Source organism: Urocampus carinirostris, chromosome 8 (assembly GCF_059441175.1).
Source record: "Urocampus carinirostris isolate Australia breed hairy pipefish chromosome 8, RoL_Ucar_1.0, whole genome shotgun sequence".
In the NCBI taxonomy this organism is placed as follows: Eukaryota; Metazoa; Chordata; class Actinopteri; order Syngnathiformes; family Syngnathidae; genus Urocampus; species Urocampus carinirostris.
In genome coordinates, this window is record NC_142356.1 from 18,016,115 (window position 1) to 18,037,811 (window position 21,697).

A 21,697-nucleotide genomic window follows, 5' to 3' on the forward strand; every position below is an offset into this window, starting at 1 on the left:
TGAATGAACGGAGATAACAATACACGCTTAATAATGATATTTCGACACGGTAAAGAAAAAAAAAGAATCCTGTGGTTACTGGTGAAGTTAGCAGGAAGTAGCTCTCTCCCTTTTCGCTGCACCTTGCACCCTGCAGGAGTAGACACCTCCAGCCTCTGGCTCTCACTTCCTAATGAAGGCACAGGTAGGAGAAACGATGGAGCACGCACTCGGTGTGAAACGTCTCGAATTGAGCTGGCTTCAAATTGGCAAGCTTTCTTTAAGGGAGAGAGAGGAATTTGTGTGTACAGTGGAACCTCGGTTTTCGAACAACTCACAGTTCGAACAAAAAATTCGAGAAATTCTTGCTTCGTAGTACGAACAAAAATTGGAGTTTGAACGCCAGTACGACAGCTATGGCTAACTGTAGTGCAGTGGTACCGTCTCGGGGTGGATGTTTCACATCACATTTTTTTACTCCTTTTAATTTTCTCAGGTGCAATTGCACCTCCACTACACTAGGGAACGTCCGAGATTAAACAAATGTGTAGCAAATGGGCCGAGTTACAGAATTTCGTCGAACTCCACCACCCCGAAGAAGCTGCAGCCACCAGTCATCAATGACTTTAACGACACTGTCATGAACCATTTCCGAAAAGTGCTAAAAAGAAGGCAGAAGCAAGTGTCATTGGATAGATATTTTAAGAGAAAAGAACATCCTGTAGCCGAGTCATCCGTAGCAGAGATTTGAACGTGTGAGCACCCCTCAGACAGAAGAGCTCCCCGAAGTTTTTATGGAAGGGGACTCTCCTTCCAAACAATAATTTTCCTTCCTCCTCCATCCCTTTCCACCGTCCACCTGCACCTTCTGCGGACCACCACAAAGGTAAAAAATCCTATTCATAATTCTTTTCTTTATCCTTTTTTAAAAAAAAATTTACACGTTCATGTTAGCGTAATCTTTCGTACGGAAGATTACGATAACGCGAAATACGATTAGCCTGGGTTACATTTATGTTTATGTTATTTGTGTCTCAAAGGTAAACAAAGGTAAACATTCAGGGTGTTGGAACGGATTAAAACTATTTACATTATTTGTAATGGGAAAAATGATTTCGGTGTTCGAACAAATCGCTTTTCGAACAGGGTTCTGGAACGGATTTTGGTCGAGAACCGAGGTTCCACTGTACTTGTTTCCAAATCCCCTACTTTGGTCCTGTCAAACTTAGGTTAGAAAGGGTGCCTTCCTTGCAAGATCTAAAATATGTGTGAAGTAGGCATCCCGCTTAGATTTAATTTTGAATTGTTTTCAGCATTAAAATACATTTTTTCCACCATTTACCTGGCCTACACAACCTGTCAAACTGAGAGGTTAAATTTTAGAGATTAGTAAATACTAAAGTATAAGTTATCCCTCTGGCTGCGGCTGCACCGACTCGCTACAACGGGTCAGGTGTATCGACATTTCGTTCTGTGTACATTGTTACAAAGAATGACAATACAAAGGAAATTATTATTATTATTATTATTATATAGCAAAGCCAATGCCCACCATCAAACATTTTCATGAACCATAAAACATTATACAAAAGTGATTGACACATAAGGTACTCACAAGTCATTCGCTTTCTCCACTGCTTTTAGTTGATCTTTGATGGCCTTGTAGTTCTTCTGTACTAGCAAAAGTCGCTCTCGTCTCCTGTCATGGGCTTTTCTCAGTTCTTCATTTTCCTCCGTCTGTTGGAAAGGCATTTATTGAAAATTCAGAGATCTATTTGGTCATACACATCATTCAGTTTGGACACTGACTCAAATATCACATGACAACTCTATCAAACTTGTAACGAATTAGCCCTAAAAACTGTAATAAAAATCTCTCAAAGCCGTTTGGAAATGTACCCACAAAAACCATGATGGGAAGATAGTTCTAAGGCATAGACCAAATAAGTGGAAGAGGATATTGATTACAGTAGGGCCGATTATGTAAATAACATATTTATATTTACTCAACCACAATCCTTTATTTGTTGTGATTGAATAGGAAATTAGCTAATCCATTGATCGTAGTGTTTAGGATATGCTCTTGAAATTCACACCTGACAATCTCCCTTTTTAAAAGAATTTCAAAAAACACACGCTTAACACCTTTTCAGTCATCTGATCACCAAGCTCCAAAATATCTGAAAATCGAGGCAGACAAATCGGCCAACTGATTGTTGGGCACACCGCTAAAGGAAAAGAGTGGATTTGAACGCAGAAGTATAATATTAAATAGAATGTAAATCTTGAGCATACTATATGAAATCAGGCTTTTATTAATTCAAGAAATAAACACACAAAATACTATTACATTGTCAGATGGGTGAATAAAAGTACTGTATTAACATAGTTTTTTTTTTACCCCAAAAAAAAATTAAATGTTTGTGAGCGTGTATATTGTATAAGAGTATTTTCGCAGATTGATCAGTCAAAATATATTGCTGACCACAATTGCAAAACATTGGATGCTACAGGAATCTAACCTACACCGAGGCGGTGAGAGCACTGTTTGGAGTGTTTTGTGCCATTTTTACAAAAGAACTTGGCTTGCACCAAGTTTTTAAACCATTATTTTAAGACAAAAATGACAGTCAAAATGAGCCTCAACACTCTTAAATAACTGCGCGAGGGAGATACATTTTAAGTGGCATTTTTATATTGATATGGGACACAGGCTTGATCAAATCATCAAATGAGAGACAGTGAAATAAAATGTGCTGATGAACTAGCTTTTGTGTGAAGACTGGGTTTGGCAGTTTTGTTGAATTTTATCTTAAATCATATGGTGTGGCTCTCTAAAAAAGTGTTCTAAATATTTTTGCTTTTATGGTTTTTTTGAGTCAAAAAGATTTCTGACCAATGCACTAGACTGCTAGCGAAGTTGACCGCACTGGAAAAGGTATTAGATTTCATCTCATCACATTTTCAGTTATGGTACCAGAGATGAATGTTGGAGAAAACAGAAATATTTCCTGAAAGTTAGAAATAAATACCAAAAAGCTCTACGACGGATACACCTCTTTGGTTATTCTGATTATGAATCAGACTTTGAAGGAGATCAAATAAATAAAATGTCAATTTTATGTTGGAATTGTGTTTAAAGTTTTCGTAGTCAGTACATGATTTTAATCATAGCTGCATTTATTTAACAGTGTTTGTCAGTTACAATGAATCATTTGAAAAGATAAAAAGTGAAACAAAATTTGATACTGATTTTCAATCAAAAATTCGGGGGTAGCGTTATACAAAAATACATATGGTAATAAGATCCAGCGATCTTTTTTTCTTGTAGGTAGACAATATTGTACATCTACTTTAAAAAAAACTATATGGATCCAGATGATTTTATTGTTTTTAAACCACTATATGAAATAAAAACAGAATGGTTAAAACAAATATAGGGCCAGAACAGCATTGTTGGACTTTCCAAACACAACAGTAGGTAAGCATGAAGCGGGAAGCGTTCGCACCATGCTTGACAGCTATTAAAATACATCGTGAGATCGGACTCCAGCTTTAAAAAGGAAGAGTAAGAGAAGACAACATATGGATTTTTCTTGTCAGGAGAAGTCCTTCCCGCCTCCTCCCCGTCGCTCTGACCTTAACAGCGAGGGCGAACGAGAAAACACTTTGGGCGGACAGGACGAACGGGGGCCCGCCGGTGAAAGGGGAGTGTGGTGGATGGCGAAAACAGAAATTAGAAGGGGAAGAAAAAGAGTGAAGAAAAGGGAAAGTGAAAGAAAGAGCGGTGCGACGGCGGTGGATCTGTGGGGCGCGGGGGTCTGTGGGGTGGGTTTTCTGCACGACTGGCCAGCACTTGGGAGAGTTGTCTTTCTGAAGGGAAGGAGCTTGTTTACTGCTGATATGACACGGCTGCCCTGCAGAGAGGGAAATGCGAGCCCTCAGACCTGTTATTATTAACAAGGACAAAGAGAACAGAGAGCCCACACAAACAGCAATTGCAATCACACACATATGTGAAGAGAGACTGCCAATGACAAGTATAGATTTTCCCCAGTGTGAATTATTCGTAGAGGACATCTGCAAGACATCCTCTGCCCCTTCAAGCAGCCCGCAACCTCTCAAAAACAAAGCTCTAATGAAAGGGGCCGCACTACTAACTGGGGCTGGAGCGATCAACAGGGAGAGGACGGAACAAGTGGCAGGGCATTAGCCACATCATGGATTCCCAGGCTTCTTATAGCACTTCCCATGGGTGGCCCGACTCGGTTATCAGGCCACAGCCCCATGCCCGCAGATCAATACACCAGCCCGTGTGGTGGAGGTTCTCAAGCTGAAAAATAATTACACAGCAACAAGCCACTGTTTGCTTGGAAGTGAAAACAATGAGGATTGTTGACTGTTTGCCTGCCTGCCGCCATTAGTTGCTAGGGTCAACGTGTGGACGGCACAGCCAGGCGATCCCAATTTGAAAGGCAATCTGTTGGAAAGAGCAACTTTACAAGATGTGGCTTAGAGTGTAAGACGCTGGAGGCAAGGTCACTTTACAGCAATTTGATAGTGAGCACGTTGTTTAATGGGAAATCCAGGCAAGAAATCCCTGACAGGCAGATGAGAATGCAGGATGGTTTTTGTCAGTGGATGCAAAAAGTCAATGCATAACATCCACATGTTTTGTGAAAAAAAGAAACATGAAAATGATTCAACTTTTTTCTATTTTAATGACTTTAAATAATAAAAAATAACTAATTTTGGCAGGGAATAGCATTGCTGTGATGACTAACCAATAGCCAAATCTAATGGGAAAATTCTGAACACAGCTCAAACCCCATTATGGCTCTTTTAAAAAGTGGAAAGTCAATAATTTGGTAATAAGTTTAAAGTTTAGTAGACGCTCAAAGTAAGGTTAGAAGACATCAATTAAATATAACTTTTAAGTAGAAAAACCAAACAAATAAAGCACACAAAGCCAAATTTCAAATATGTTCTGAAAGCCCCGCAAGTCAATTTTTTAATCAATTCTCCTAGGTTACAAAATGTAGATCTGCCCTAGAGTGGGTGAAAAGGAACAGCAGCATTATTGGGTGATAGTAACAATGATGTAAACTATTATTTAATAGACAAAATGACAAACAATTGAGAGGTGTAATAGTAAAAATAATAAAACAATTTTATTTTTAATTGGAATTGGTTTGATAAAACCTTTGATCTAAAACCCTGTGTCCCCTTTGTTTCCCATACAAAAATGTAACGTTTTTGAGAGTTAGAGGACTTAAATATGAAAAATCTATTTGAAATACAATTCTAAAAGAAAGTCATCTCCAATCATTTCTGGAATACTCCAATAATAACAACCAGAACACAATTTTTCCTATCTTTTCTCAAAAAAAAAAACGAATTGAACTTTTCATGACTTCTAATGAGAGCATAAAATAATTTTTTTTTTCAAATAGCGACTTTCCATATGCACTCAAACCATTATTAAATGCAGTGAGTCCCACATTCAAGATGTCAGCTTTTTTTTCTCCTGTGCATTCCTTCATGAAGCGCTCCTCAAGCGGCAGATACGTAAATGGCACCATTAACTAAGACAGTCATGCGTGTCGTCTGAATCCGTACCGAGCATCACTGTCTGTCTTGGTGCCTGCCGGTGATATTAAGTCAGACACTTCAGATCTGACAAGAAAATGATGTCTAATACGTTCTCGGGATTGTGTTCTAAAGGGAGATGACCTCTGCTAATCACTTACTCGTCGGTCAACCCAAAAGACAGGAAGGATAAAGAGAGGTGAAGCGGAGGATCGCTCCAGGGTATGTCTTAGGTTAACTAAAGCGAATACAATTATGCTTCGTCTGTAGAAAATCTGTCATTGGGCTTCTTATTCTAAAAAAAACCCGAACCATTCATGGACTAATGTATAAGTGAAACTTGAAAGGTCGAACACAATTTGAGTTTTTACTACTGTAAAATTCAGACTAAAAGCCGCGACTGATTTCACAAGCTTTCAACCCTACGGCTTATGTAATTATGTGGCTAATTTATGAATTTTTTTAACTAACCGCCCCCAGGGGCGCCCAAGCAGTAAATCTAAGAGTGCGACACGTGGAATATGTGTCGAGGAATGCGCTTTGTGCATGAATAAAGCTAACATGAACAGACCCTCATCATGGAAAATGTATCAATAAAAAGGGGAAGACTAACTACATGATGGGAATTATTTTAAGCCTGAATCTTAAACTCTTTTCCCATGATGCTCTATAACAACATTGTGTGAGTTAAAAGAGTGTGATGAGATAAAATGTAATGCCTTGGTCTAAGTTATCTACAATTCTAGCGATCTAGTGTTTTAAGATTCGATACTCTCACTGATGCGATCAGAGTTTGATTCCTGTTGCATACAATGCTGAGCAAATGTGGTCACTGATATTCGTTGACCGATTAATCATTGCTTAAATATGGCAATTTACTGCCGTATAATTATGCACATTCGAACTTTGAATATTTATTTGGACAAAAAAGGGTTGTATACGCAAATAAATTTCGGTATTAGCATTGAATAAAGCAACTATGTTTCCTTCAATGCAGCCTGGTACCGGTCGGAGGCCCGGTGGTTACCGACCACTGCTCTGAACTACAGCCCACATAGAAGGGGGAAAAAAAACTTGACCCCAATCTGTCCTTTCAAACACACGTTAAAAATATTACTAAAACAGCGTTCTTCCATCTTCGCAACATTGCTATAATTCACCCTATGCTGTCTCAGTCCGAAGCAGAGATTATAATTCATGCGTTTGTTACCTCCCGTCTCGATTATCGAATGCACTAATCTCCGGTCTCCCGAAGTCCAAATCAAGAGCCTTCAGCTTGTATAAAATGCTGTAGCGAGGCTTTTAACTAAATAAATAAAGTTTGATCACATCACCCGGATTTTAGCTAACCTGGAATGGCTCCCTGTTAGCTTAAGATGTAATTTTAAGGTTCTGTTGGTAGTATACAAAATCATGCATGGACTTGGAATTTCCCCCTATGTTCCAGTACAAATGCTGGTCTAATAGTGATCCCAAGAGCCAAAAAGAGATCCGCAGGTTCGAGAGCATTCTCCATTCGGGCCCCGGTGCTGTGGAATGCTCTTCCCCCCCTGAGATTCGATCTGCAACCTCAGTGGAAATGTTTAAATCTAAACTTAAAACACACTTCTATTCTATAGCCTATGAATAACCTCTATTTTATGTTGACATGCCTGTGTATTATTTGCCCTCATGTAGGTTTTAGATCAGGGGATGGTGTAATAGTAGTCTGTTGTTTGCAATAATCTGAGGTCTGTGCAGCCCATTGAGACTCTTTGTGATTAAGGGCTATACAAAGAAACATGACTTGACTTGACAAATAGGGGTCGACAGATTATCAGCACCTATATCCGGGAATTTGACCGTTATCGGTATCGGCATCGGCTTTTTTCTTTTGCCGATTGTTATCATGTTACAGATGCAGCTGCATTAAAATATCTCTCTTGCTCTGACAAAACCTCTTTCTTCCCTCCCCTTCCTTCTCCGCCTTCTGATTGGATAAAGGACCGGGGGGGAGCCATTAGAGCAGGAGAGAGCTGCAGCTCAGCTAACTTGTCCCGACATGATTGTATCGGTGATTTAAAAGCATGTTTGCGATTAAGAAATAGCATAAAAAGTGGAGTTAACTTGTTTCAGAGTGGAAAGATCAGGTGGAGACTGATATCTTAGCTCCTATAATAATATTAGTTCGTCAATCAGGCGTGTGTGTTTGTGATTTAGTCAGTGCAGAAAAAGCACGGTTAGGTGGAATTGGTTAACTCTCTTACCATAACATTAGTTCGACAATCTGGCTCTAAAACAGGATTGCCCACACTTTTCCATTTGCCAGCTTTGTTGAAATTTCCGTGCACTTTTGTTTTAAATTTATTCAAGTCATGTTGGTTGTATTGACATTTGTATTTACTTATTGTAAAATAAATCAGGGAGCAATTTATATATACTTGTTGCTGCTAAACCTTATTTAACCAACTGCACTGTTACTTTTTGATTTAAGTGAAAGATTAGTCATGTGTGTTGTGTTGAAATTGTAATTTATTTACTTTAAAACATTTCATGGAGCTATTTAAGTTTTATGTACCTTTATATGAGTTGCTGCCGAGTCCAGTTTAAATTTTTGCACTGTTAGTTCTTGATTTAAGTTAAGGGTAATCATGTTAGTTGTGTTGAAATTCTAACTAAGGTTTCAGAGAGCTATTCAAGTTTTATTTACATTTTTAACAAATATTATTTGTTTCTCTTTCTCTTTCGGCCTCCTCTTGATACTGATAATTGGTATCTGTATCGGTCCTAAAAAACCTTATTGGTCGATCCCTGAATACAAACAGTGAAAACCTTAACCTTAATCCACTCAATTCAAACAACGGTAGGTTACATTTGATCCCTCAATAAAAGTGAAGAGGGAAATAAAGGAGCAGTGCAAAAAAAAAAAAAGGAAAGTGAAAGTAACTATAAAGCACATTTGGTCAAGGGGATCAAGGACTTTATTTTTATTTTTACCTTTGACCAGAGTTCCCTCCTGCTGCGACACACAAACTAAATGTGTATGTGTCAGCAACACTTTTGCTCAGGAAGGTCACTGAGAAATTGCGATTGAACATTTCATACGGTGACATTTTCTGAGTCGCAGGGAATTACACCTCTTGGTAACTGATAGCTGTAATCAAACAAAGTAAGTGAGCCACCGGCCAAGTAGCCACGCGTGTCCGTCTCGGCTCTTGAACTGGACCCTATTATATGCCAACGAACTTGCGTAAAGTCAAACACCACTTATAGGAAAATGCCATATTTTGTTTCGGGGACAACGTAAATGCTAATGTATCAAAGACTTTTGATTTCAAAATTTTAAATTGTGTCCATCCCAAAGTCACAGAGTCACACAGACATTATTTTTTGTAATATTTTATTTGTGTTTAATAATCCTGCAATAAGAAACACCATATTAAAAACTAACATACTTTTAAGAGATACTGATACCTAATGGTGCATGGCGTTAATGTTTAGACTTTGCCGCAGTCCAAGTAATTTTGCTAGTGCATCATAATACACAAAATAACTTTGAACTATGTGACGTTTACATTCCAGGACAGTTTCCTTTTCTACTATATTGGAACTTTCCAGCCCACTTTAGTGACTACTGGAAACTTTCCTTCAGAGAATGACAGGTTTGCTTCTCTGTCCAAAACTGGAAATGAATAGTGCTTGCCGAAAGCCCCTGGACGGATTTCACCAAATACAACACACTTATTTTAAGGGAAAAATTGAATAAACTTGTTAATTAAATTGACACTAAAAAGGGGGAACAGGCGATTCAAATATCCAACCATTTTATTAGTATGATTAGTAGTACTGTACACTTAAGTCATATTGTCTATGTTTCAACCTTGCAATCTCCCATTGACTGACTGGTTCAACGGCAAGATTTTAAAATTGCTGATGCAGAGTGTAACTATCAACACACCACACAAACTGATTTAGAGGAGAGGGGATAAAAATGTCAGATAGTCTTGTGATTGGCAGTATGTATAAGGGCTGCATGCCCATTTTATCTTGCGGGGACAAGGCAACATTTTGAATATCTTCAATTTGCGATTGGGGTGTTCTAAACTACCTCCTAATTTCCAACTTCATTCTGAAACCAACGCACGTTGTTGAATCATCATTTAAGGTTCTCTTTTCAATATCAGCGGGACTGAGTCTGTCCTTAATATTATCGGAGAAAGCCTAAACAGGGAAGATTCTCCTACCACGTGAACACGGCTTAAGGTGGAAATGTAATATAAAACTAAAAATAAAATTGTTACCCCGCTAAATGAGTTTACCCTTGTATCGTTCTTGTGGTAGGCCATCGGACTTCACGGTGTCACCAGTCACTGAAATATGTCATGCTCCATATCATTGGAAAGCTTCATCTATTGGGAAGACCATTTTAAAATGTAATCATCACAGAAGCATCACGTTCAGTCTGAAACAAGATACCCTAAAACTATACAGCCGGGTTACCACGTCAATAACTTCCCCTAAGGAGCTAAGGCGATTATTCCCATTTACAACAGTCCAGAGAATCCAACCGTGTTAAATATCTACCCCAAAACACACGATAGTGCCAAAAGATAATTTAAAAAATCCAACTTAAAGCATTCCTGTATCGTTTGACGATTTTTGTTGTAATCAATTTCGGTCCACAATTCACTTTTAAAAATACCAGACTTTCAATATGGCCTCTCACCTTTCGATTGACACCACTTTCGGCTAATTGCAAGCTTTTTTTCACTGTCCTTAGCCTGCCATAGCCTAAGAGTGTCTGTATTGAGAAAACAGATATGACCTACTTTGGCTTCAAAAATCTTCAGCCAATAGTAATCGATTCAAATGATGACACATTGGTAAGCTAATGAAATTCCCTGCATAAAAATCTGCACTTTTACAGGGTGTATTCAAATCAGAGCCGAAATCAAATGTGCGTAAATGCAACCTGGGATCCATATTTGGGAGTGATCATAAAGTGCAATTGTGAAAAATCAAGTCAAACATTTACAACTATTTCACAATGACTAAAAATTATAAAATACACAGTTGCAAAGGTTTTAGGGATGTATACTGGTTGTCTCCACATGGCCACTTTAGAAAAAGCTTTAACATGCCTTTAGAAAAATGTTTAAAATACAACGTTTAGATTGTGATCGAATTTGACCTGGAACCAGGTAAGGCTTCATTCTATTGTCACAGTTGTATTCCAGCTAAGATGCCCATGCTGCACTTTTCTGCAGGCATGTGTTTGCAAACATTAATTCAGGGGAAAATATAATATCTTCCATATCTGTGTGTTCGGACTTATATTACTCAATGTTAGTAGCACCTGCAGTGATTATTTTAATCTTTCAAAAGATACCAAAACCGTACATAATCTCCAAGCAGTTCAAAAACAGCAATCAATTTACTTTTTACTCTTGAATTGGGATTTTAGGCGAATTCTACAGTAATGTTAAGGGTTTTTTTTGGTTTGAACAAATTTATTGACACTAAAAACACAAAACAATCATGACAATCTCAACAGCAATTAAGCACATTCACAATATTATATTCCAATATTACGTTTTTAACAGCAAACACAAAGTGAGGTTTGAACAAACCTTCTCGAAAATCTTATTAGCAATCAAGCATATTCACAATTTCATCATATAACATCTTTGTTAGTGTCAATAGATCCGTCCAGGCCAAAGTCGATTGTCCTCGGTCTGAACAAATCCACCGACACCAACAGCAGCAAAACAAACACGACAATCTCAACAGCCATCAAGCATATTCACAATTTTTTTATATCTGACAATATGACGTGACGATATGACGTTTTAACATTTTTTCCTGACATTTTCAACATCAATTAAACAATTTCAGAGTTATTTTCTTTTAACAGTAGTTAACCAGCGTGTAAAAGGCAATACTATTGTGCAAGGGCATAAGCTTCATGGGATTTAACAAGGGTTTTTGCAAAAATGTTTTTGTTCCTTATATCGATATTAGTGGCCTTAATATGTATGAAATGTTGAGTTACGGTTTTTCATCCACGCAAGTCATTTTACCTTGGATTTCAGAAGGTCCTCAAGGTCTTGAATTCTTTTTTGTATTCCTTTTTCTTCAATGTGATAAACCTTCACACTGCCTGCTGGGGACAGAGATCGGGATCGTTGCACAGGTGCACCCTGGGAGAAATAAGCCAAGAGAGGCGAGGTTTTGAGTGTAATCATGCAAAAATGCAACAATTAACATCTGTACTGCAAATACCAAATGAATTCAGACAGAAAAATGGGTGAATAATCCCGCTCCCTCCTCACCTTGACACAAAAAAAAACACGCTTTGCTGACTTTGGTACCCACAGATGCTCACGAAAACAAACAGACTACCAGAGGAATAAACGCATGCTGGGGCAGCAGACTGCATAAGCTGAAGGGAAAAAGTTCAGATGGTGTGCGTGTGTGAAAGAACGGCAAAGGTTTTCTCTGCGACTGGCTAATGAGTATGTTCATTTCCATTTACATTGTTTCTTTGACAATAATGATGTCCCATTAGGGAAGACTAAAGGGGCTATAGATTCCAGAATGTGCCGGGCTTCATTACAAGAGGTGGGCAGGGAGGTCGCTCTAATTGCTCTACTAGGGGCCTCCAGGTTACACTTGATAGGACAACCGATTAGCGGGGAGTAGGGTGGGCATCTTCCTCTCAAGCCTCCCCTTTAATATGAAAATAAATAAAATAAATAAAGTGCCGTAGAAAAAACAGTGGGAACAATATGCTAGAAGAATATGAATAGGAGACGATGGGAGGCGCCCTGTGGAGCCCAGGAGGCCTGACCAGATGGCGGGGTAAAAAATACAGGGCGCTTAAACGCACAGCAGTCCTTGAGCTGGAGTGGGTGTGAAGTGCAAAAGAGGAAAAGTGTTAGATAAGATGGCAGATCATTAATTCCAGTTCTGATGGCTGTTTCTCAACCAAACACAGCGGTTGTTCGTCTTTCGCAGAGTATTCAAACATACTCCGGAGGCGTTAAGTGTGTGGGAACGCTTGCGATGGCTCCGAACGACTCCGGTGACCCCGATGTGCTTCGTTCCGCTGCGGCGTCTGCTCGGGTGCTAACCGTGTATGCTTTAACTCAGCCTTAATGGCAACGCAAGATTAATTAGAAGTCTGATCTGCATATTCTTGAAGCGAGTTGTGCCAGTTGGCCCGACCCCAAGTGCACGTCACGGGGCAAAACCGGATGGCCGGTAGGGAAATATCAGATCAACCAGAAAAGGCCAATCAGGGTGTCAAAATAAAAACATTGTCAATGTGCGGTATCATAATACATTTCTTGGTGCATAATAGAAACTGGCAGTTAAAGACGCAGTTTTACTTTGGAATTAAACTAAGAAGGACAAAAACCTCTTAATAGACCTGCACGACATCAACTTTTCAGTTTCTATTTTGTCCCTTTTTATTATGCAGTCGACTCAATAAATGACAAAAAAAACTAATTCTTGAATTAGTGGTGAGTGTTGCTGGCGAAGACATTAGCAATAGCAGAAAAGATGACAGTTACTAGCTTAAGCGAAGGGGTCGCCAAACTTTTTGAATCTGAGAGCTAATGACGCAAGGGGCTACCATTTTGATATCATGGGTTACCGATCCCTTAACCACCTGGATTGTAAGGGCACCACTGAGAAGAGACTTGTTTAAAGGTGGGGTGTGTCGTTTGGGATGTCCTTAAAAAACTCTAAAGTGAAATATTTTCTCTATAAAGTATGTGTTGACAATGCCAAAATAAGTTCAAAGACCCCTTATGTTTTTTACACTGCACTTACCTGTTTTTATCTTACTTTTAGAAAAACTGTTCGAGGCAGACCCGATTAGATAGGAGGAATAGAGGTTGGGGAGTGCTGGAGGCTGACTTCATGCTCGTTCCCGCAGTTTTTATTTCTTATTGGTTAGTGTCACATGAAAATCGCAAACGTGAGATAAGGCCTGCTTTAAAAAGAGTCCTAACAACAACCCACACCCTAAGAAAGATGAAAAAAAGAAAAGTTTATTCAAGCTTTTCTAAGAAATGCATGTACTTGCACATGCATCCTAAACAAACTGACTAAGGCTGAAATTATGACAAAAGCCAGGAGATGGCGGCAGCGATTAAAAAATTTCAAAATTATGTACAGTTCCTATAAAGTGACATATTTGTTTTTTCAAAAACGTATTATTACTTTTTTTAAGGCTATGCCCACATATGAAAGTTGACTCCAAATACTAGTGACCGACCTCCGTGACTAATAATATCCTTGTAAATAAAATCGGTCTAGGCTGGATTAAGATTTTAGCTCTACCAGTTAACAAAAAAAGGGCATTTTCTGAAGACTTCCCATCCTGTTAGGATATTTTTGGCAAGGAAAAAGGATTCAGGAGAAAAAGAAGATGAAAATGCAGCAATGTCTACATTAGTTGTGCAGCTGGTTGGCGGGCACGACCTGACCCGCATGGTGCACCTGCTAATGTCTCTGCAAACATAGAAGTACGAGACACGGAGGATAGTGAGGGGAACAAGTTGTCAAAACACCATTTAAAAACAGCCTCTATTCTGAGTGGGTATAAAAACTGGCTGTTGTGGCGACGGCGAGGAGAAACATTTCATAGACATCTTCTCGCCTCCCTTCACCTCTCCTCTCAAAGAGAGGGGTCACGTTATCAATGGACTTATTTATGATTTCAGAAGCGTGTCTTGTGTGCATCTGGAGCACTCAAAGCACAACTTTGTTCAAGATGCGTGGAGAACACAAATGTTGTACATGAGCTTATGAACACCACTTGAGGCAAAAATATACACAGTTTGATTATGCGTTAGGCAACTAATCTGTGAAGAAAATTACAAACGGTGTCAAATGATTTACGGTTATTTTAACAATTACCTCTTAATAATTTGCGTACACATTTTTAAAAAAAGCCCCAAAATGCTGTACTATTCGATCATCAATTTCTATAATAATTAAGATATTATTACTAAGATAATTATTATTTTTTTCAAATAATAATAACTAATCTGTGAAGAAAATTACAAACGGTGTCAAATGATTTACGGTTATTTTAACAATTACCTCTTAATAATTTGCGTACACATTTTTTTAAAAAGCCCCAAAATGATGTACTATTCGATCATCAATTTCTATAATAATTAAGATATTATTACTAAGATAATTATTATTTTTTTCAAATAAAAAAATTATAGGAAAGAAAGAAAATAAATTGTTTTTTTTTTTAAGATAGATTAGCTGTTTTCAATTCCTCTTCTTTTGGTTTGCAAGTTAAACAATGGAGGAGAGAAAAAAACTCAACATATTTTAAAGGTAGATTCATTAACCACTATTAACTTTGAATGCTGATAACTTTCCTGTTGTCTACTGAGGATTGTGTCATGTTCACATTAATTTTAATTTTCTTAAATCATAGTGAAACAGGGCAGCACGGCAACGCAGTGGTTAAAGTGTGTGTGCCACAGTTCTGAGGTCATGAGATCAAACCTCCTGTGTGGAGTTTGCATGTTCTCCCCGTGCTTGCGTGGGTTTCCTTCGGGCACTTTGGTTTCCTCCCACATTCCAAAAACATGCATGTTAGGTTAATTGGCCTGTCCAAATTGTCCCTAGGTGTGAATGAGCGAGCGAATTGTCTTTCCCTGTGTGCCTCGCGACTGGCTGGCAACCAGTTCGGGCTGTCCCCTGCCCACTGCCCGAAGATAGCTGGGATGGGTTCCAGCACCCCCCGCGATGCTACTGAGGATAAGCGGTGCAGATAATGGATGGATGGATATTGTGAAACAATAGAAATACAGTTATCTAGGAGTAGCTTGTGGTTTAAATTTAATTTTATGGATTAGCATCACATCCACACCGTTATTTAGTTTAAAAAATGCATTCTCAACATTTGAATGCAGTAGCAGTTACGTTACAGCAGACAGGTTACAAATCGCTGACTCTATGATAATTAAGTGTAAACAACAATGTTCTATATAGCGCAAACATGTCCCGAGGCAAAATCACTATTTCGGAAAGCAAATTGGACGGCATCAATACTATTAAAGTATTTTGTGCAAAATAATTGCATTTCATGTATACAGAAGAAGAACAGAAGGCCCCCCACTGAAGCTCTAATGAGGACAGTGGTAGAAATCAAACAACATCTCTTCAGGCCAGCTTTGGCTGCGCGAGTGAGGCCATCTAGAAAGCTGCCAAACTAAACGAGTATGAATTGCGAGAAGATCAAAAGCTCGTCTCGATGTTCATAATGTCCCGCTGAAGCGGTAAATCAGCCAGTGCCTGGGCCCAAGGCATGCGTGAAACCAGCAGCACACGCTGGGCCGGATCACAGAAGGAGACGCGTGTGCATGCGTGCGTATGTGTGTTTTCGGGACAGAGAGCTTGGCAGAGGATGGTTCTAATGAATCACATGACTCTCAACACACCACTGCCTTTGTGTCACTTCTGTGGCTTTGATCTGAAGAGAGCTCGGTAATTTTCGGGAAGTGTGGGCATGTAAGCTCCTTGCACACGCGCCGTTCTCTAACGGGCTAAAAGAGAAGTTTGTGTCGATGTCGACCCACCTGCTGCCTCCTGACAGGAGAAATGTAGTGAGGGGGTTTCTCCTCTGAACGCTCACATGATGGTCCTGGAGCCCCAACGCCGATATGCTCCAACACAGCTGCCTATATGGAAAACAAAGCATATGCATGAGTCTGTTTATGAAAAGGTACATGACTTTTTATCACACAAAAGCAGTACTTGGCGATTAATGAAGATTTATCATGAATTGACTTTTCAGATTTGTACTTGAAAATAAAGCCGCATTGAATAGCAATGGGGACAAAGCAAAACTGAAATTTACAAATCAATTGATATATTGTGACAATGAGAAGAGATCATTTTTATTTTTCACAGACATCAAAACATCCATCAGACCACTCAGCAAACTCAACACGGTTTCGTACAGAGTAAAACCTACTCTAAAAAATAAATTAAATTAATGTACATATTTATCTATGTATAACGGGCATCCCTAATATTTGATTAAACATCGTTATAAAATCTAGTTTCTGCCACAGTGGACATGCACCTACAATTTCAGAGCCCTCCATGATTTCTAAGTGGGAGAAATAGCAGGGTGTTGAAATACTTATTTTCTTCACTGTATATATATATATATATATATATATATATATATATATATGAGAGAGAGAGAAAAAAGAAATCTATCTACTGCTTTAAGTGGAGCCCAAACAGCAACACAGACCCCGAAAATGTTGAAAAAAAAAAAAAAGAGTTAATTTTAGCGCATCTAAGAAATGCACGTACTTGCATGCGTATCATGAATGAGCTCCCTGTGACTTACTTGCACGCGTATCATGAATGAGCTCACTGCGACTGCAATAATGACACCAGCCAGGAGAATGCAGCATATAGTGACAAAGTTCCAAATTTGGTACAGATCCTTTCAAGTGACGTATTTTTTTTCTTCATCTATTATTATTACTTATTAAAAAGCCTATGCCAAGGCTATGTCAACTCCAAAAATTGGTTACCGACTTCTTTTACTAATATAAATCGGTCTCGCCTGGATTAAGATTTTAGGTCTACCGGTAAACTGAAATAAAATGGGCAAACTTTAAATTAGATAAGCTATTATCCCTAACTTCTGTTAAACATAAAATGTGTGTTTTTGTAAAAAAAAGTGTGATTTGTATATGCTTCCAAAGCACATATCATCTTTAATTTTGACATCTGCCTACATCTTCACACCTTTACTAAAACCTTGTGACAAGATGGTGTAAAAAAGGGGAAAAAATGTGCCTCACCTTCTGCTGTCGACACTTAAATCATCAAAAGTAAACCTTCTGAATAAGAGAAACCTTAACAACTGCGTCTTACTATTCAAGAGAAAACGGTGTCATCACCTTTTTCATCCCCTCCAACAAGGTTGTGATTGCATTATCAGAAACTTGGCATCTGGGCAAGACCCTATTAAGTGCTGGGGTAATCAACTTTAAGCAAACCTGGAGGCGAGATGGATGATAAATTATTAGAGAGGAAGAGTTTGTTCATATTTTATTAAATTGCCCTGTCAAAAAAGGGGCTAGGCTGAATTGTCTGGGGCCTAATTTAATGGACGCAGGCCATACTGGCAAATCTGCTACAATTATTTATCACTTTCAGAGTCAAGAGGACAGGCAGGCCTTTTTGTTTTGTATTTTTTTTAGCAGTGGCTACTGGGCAATTCAAATTCTGTCGTTAAAATGCTTACGGTATGTTTTTTTTGCAAGGAATTTCAAAGCCAATTTTTAAATTTCTCCAAAATCAAGTGTGAATTATATACAGATGTGGTTTATATATGCAATTGTTATTACTACATCCACGTTTATCGAGAAATCAAATCTCTGTTGGGTAAAAATGTGTAGCTCACATTTTTAGTTGCAGGACGTTGTAACCATCACAAATTAACACCGGGATACGTTAACCTATTTTTTTGCATGACCCATAATAAATGTACCTAATTAATATGTAAACCATGCACTAGTACACATTTCATCATGACCAGTTTAGGTGCAGCATGCACATGTAAGCTTAAGCGCGACCTGTAGGGGGCGATGACTCTTCAAAGGACAATGCCATACAAAATAATGCAAGCTGCAATCATCACAAGGAAAGAAATACAATGGCAAAGCGAAGCCACTATACAACAGTCTCTGCATCACTTTTAAGCAGACTTGTTGAGAAACATGGCAACTATTTCAAGTATTTACAAGCACCCCACTTAAAATTTTCCCTTTTCAATCCTTGAAGACACCACAGTAAAACTGAAGCATTTTCAAGGATATAAAGCTATCATAAGACCCCCTCCTTCAGTGCAGATGGTGCGCCCTGTGTATAGCTCCGCCTATTCCTACCGCTCACCCGAACTAATTGCTCTTGGTGCTTTGCTAGAGCTTTTAGGTGTTTAAAGTTCATTATGTGGATTTTCATAACATGTCTCAACAATGAACATAGATTGTTTAATAAGCTTCCATATAATGGATTATTTAGCGATTTAACAGTGAACATTTAACAGTGAACATGATAATCCATTAAATAATTGCGCAAGATGTATTGTATCCCTGAGCCATTTGTACTCATAATAAGAGTCATAGGTGCCCCACCACTGTCCTCAGTCCTGGTATCCACATGCATGGACATAAATGCACAGCAAACAAGAAGCTCATGTCTTATGAGGTTGTGGTACAGATAATTTAATCCAATTTCCTTTAATTTAACAGTGTATAGAAAACAACAAATGTATACTTTTTGAAATATAGCAATCTCATATTGGTTGTCATGTTCAAGTTTGAAAAAAATCACTTTGTAAAGTGTATGGCGTAAGTTTAAAAACAATGTTGTAGGGAAAAAAGGGCATGCAGGTGCATCCAGAACAAGACAGCCAACATTTAAGCGATAAGCTAAGGAATGGGAGAAAAGAGGGTTGAATGAGAGAGAGAGAGAGGAAGGGAAAATAGCCTGTCTTGGTAATTACTGAACACGATTAGGTTCTTGAGGGAACTTCTCTGGCACTCACGGGCCTCACTGGCTTGGCTCTACCATATGGAGGGAAGCTTAAAATCGCTCTCCCTGAAGCCCGTGACCAGTCTGTTGCCGTGCCCTTGAGCTGAATGCGGAATGAGACTTGCCATGCTTAATGTACTACACTTGAACCATTGATGCCACAAAACAAATCTGATCACTGTTAATTAAAAGGCCTCTGTGAGAGGAAAGGGGCTCCTGCCTTGCAATCACTCATATGTACTTCATCTGCATAAAGATGACATTAAGAGAGTGGTTCTCAATTATTTTTGTCACGCCCTCCCTAGAAAGAAGAAAAGCTCTATTTTAAAAGTGATCGCATAAAATTAGTTGGGGCAAAACAATTATTGCTCAAAATTGATAGGGACATTTTTAAAGCGATAGGATATTATTTGTGGGTGCTTGTCGCCTCCGCCCACGCCAAATCCAAGAACATTTTGGACACGTTTTCGCTGAAAAAAACTCAACTAGCTTATTAGTGTGATGGGGTGTAATGTCTTGAAGTGATTTATTTGGCTTCATACTCTCCGTTGCCAACATTTTCAGACACCAGAAGAACACCGGTCTTTCCTCGTCTCAGGTGCTACATATGATTCGTCATATGTCCTTGTCTTGGCTTTTGGGAGGAGACTTTCGTGTGTCTCTATCTTCATCACTCTCAGCCTGTCTCCACATCGGTGATCAATAATTTTCATGGTGTGACTTGAGGGTTCCCTACACTTCATATTTTGTGTTGTGCTTAGCGCGAATGATCATTGTGAACAACTCCTTCACCTCTGAGTGCATACCTTGCATATGAGTGCCCCACTGCTCTATAATGTAGTGGAGGTGCAGTTACTTTTAAAATGTTCCCCTGGGGTAGCACCCCACTATTTGAGAGACATGCATTAGATGAGAATGCCTGGGTATAGGCACCGTGACAATTTCTAACTAGGGTTTTCCAAAAACTTTGAGAAGTAAATATTATTACTGTAAAATTAAACGGACAACAAGGAGAATCACATTCACCATGTATGTGATTATGAGACGTTCAAAAAAAGCGCCAATGCCAAAGGCAGATCCCAATCAAATGCTTAAAGAAAATTAGCATCCACCCTAGACGTGTTATTAACATCTAATATTCCCACAAAAAATGCAGTGGAGAAAAAGTGCCCCAAGTTCATTAGAAAAAGTATTTTTTAATTTGCCTCTGTTTGATTTAATTCCTTTCATTTTAAAGGGGCAGCATGTATTATTTGACCTCTAGTTGTCACTATTGTGTAGTACAACCAAAAACAAGTACTCATATGTGTCTCAAAGTGACCAAACCACACCACTTTCCCTCTAATTATTTTTTAGATTTTCGAGTGGCAAGATGGCAGATAAATATGTCAGCTTCCTTTATCATGTTATGTAAAATAAATACAAATTTCTCGACCTACGAGTATATAAAAAAAAAACCTACGTTTGTATGACTTACGTATTTTTGCTTATTATTTAAAACAATGTCGTTTTTTAATGAGTAAAGTATCTGCTAAGTATTTTATTTGGTATTTTTATTAATTTTAGGCGGGGAGTTTAATCCCCGGTGAATTTTTATGGGTAATCATTATCAAATTTAATATTTATATATTGTTAAAAAGTAAGGGCAAAAACAACCCACAACCAAAACTTTTTGTAATGGGGGGGAAAAAGTTTTGACACCAAAAAGATACGAATGCAACTGCCGTGGGGTATTGCTACTCTGGAAGCAGGGGGTTCTGAGGTAAAAGCCCCCCACCAGGCCAATATGAGCACTTGGTATGCAAGCGGGCTCTTCTTCAAAGAACAAGTGTGTGCATATATGTATGAGTGTGTACAATAACTGGTGTGGAGAGGGACTTTAGAGAAGGACAGTGAGCATTGAGGAGAAGGTAAGCAGTGTATGTATTTGTGTGAGTGCACGTGTGTACACATAGCCCCGAGTCCGCCCACGCAGTTTGTTTGACCCCAGTGTATATGTGCTTAAACAAGCGCCATGTATCCGAGGCGGCACATGGCCGTGCTTCATTAATGAGGTGGGTTGTGCAAAAGGGCCGAGCTTCTCATCTAATGAGAGCAGTTGAGCTGGTAAAAGCGCACCGCCGGAGTCCATGTCATTAGGAACATCTCTGGCTGCCGACGTGGCTTGGCTCCAGAAGGCATGACGACTCAAGTTGACAATGCTTCTTTTTTTATATATAAATAAAAACAGCCCACACACAAATTTTAATGGGAGATTTTACCAACATAATGATGCCAAAGAGGAGAATATATGGCATGTAAATGGCAGTTTGCATTACATTTAAATTAAACATGCTCTATTCTGACAGTGAGGCAGAGTGGAGCAGATGGTAAACTGCCTGAGTCAAGCAAGAATGAACGAAACGAGGGAGGAAAAAAGCTAAATGCACATTAATCAGTATCTTATAATTAGTATCTGAGGACTCATTCAAAATGTTTGCTTGAATTTTGATCAAAGGCAATATGTTAAGTACATTTGTATGTTATCAAATGCGTGAAATATTTATTA

At 38.7% G+C, this 21,697-nt stretch overlaps 1 protein-coding gene across 3 annotated transcripts in view; it reads right to left on the minus strand.

Moving 5' to 3' along the window:
* cntln (centlein, centrosomal protein) overlaps nucleotides 1-21,697 on the minus strand; it is a 278,092-nt gene that overhangs the window by 230,450 nt on the left and 25,945 nt on the right. For all 3 annotated transcript variants that reach the window (XR_015851108.1, XM_088341835.1, XM_088341834.1), the window contains exons 10-12: nucleotides 16,164-16,265; nucleotides 11,628-11,747; nucleotides 1,595-1,716 (exon numbers count right to left, since the gene is read on the minus strand). Coding sequence is in view for 2 of the 3 variants with exons in the window: in XM_088341835.1 (XP_088197961.1) it covers nucleotides 1,595-1,716; nucleotides 11,628-11,747; nucleotides 16,164-16,265 (344 nt within the window). In the remaining variant the exon portion in view is untranslated. The remainder of the gene's footprint in view (nucleotides 1-1,594; nucleotides 1,717-11,627; nucleotides 11,748-16,163; nucleotides 16,266-21,697) is intronic.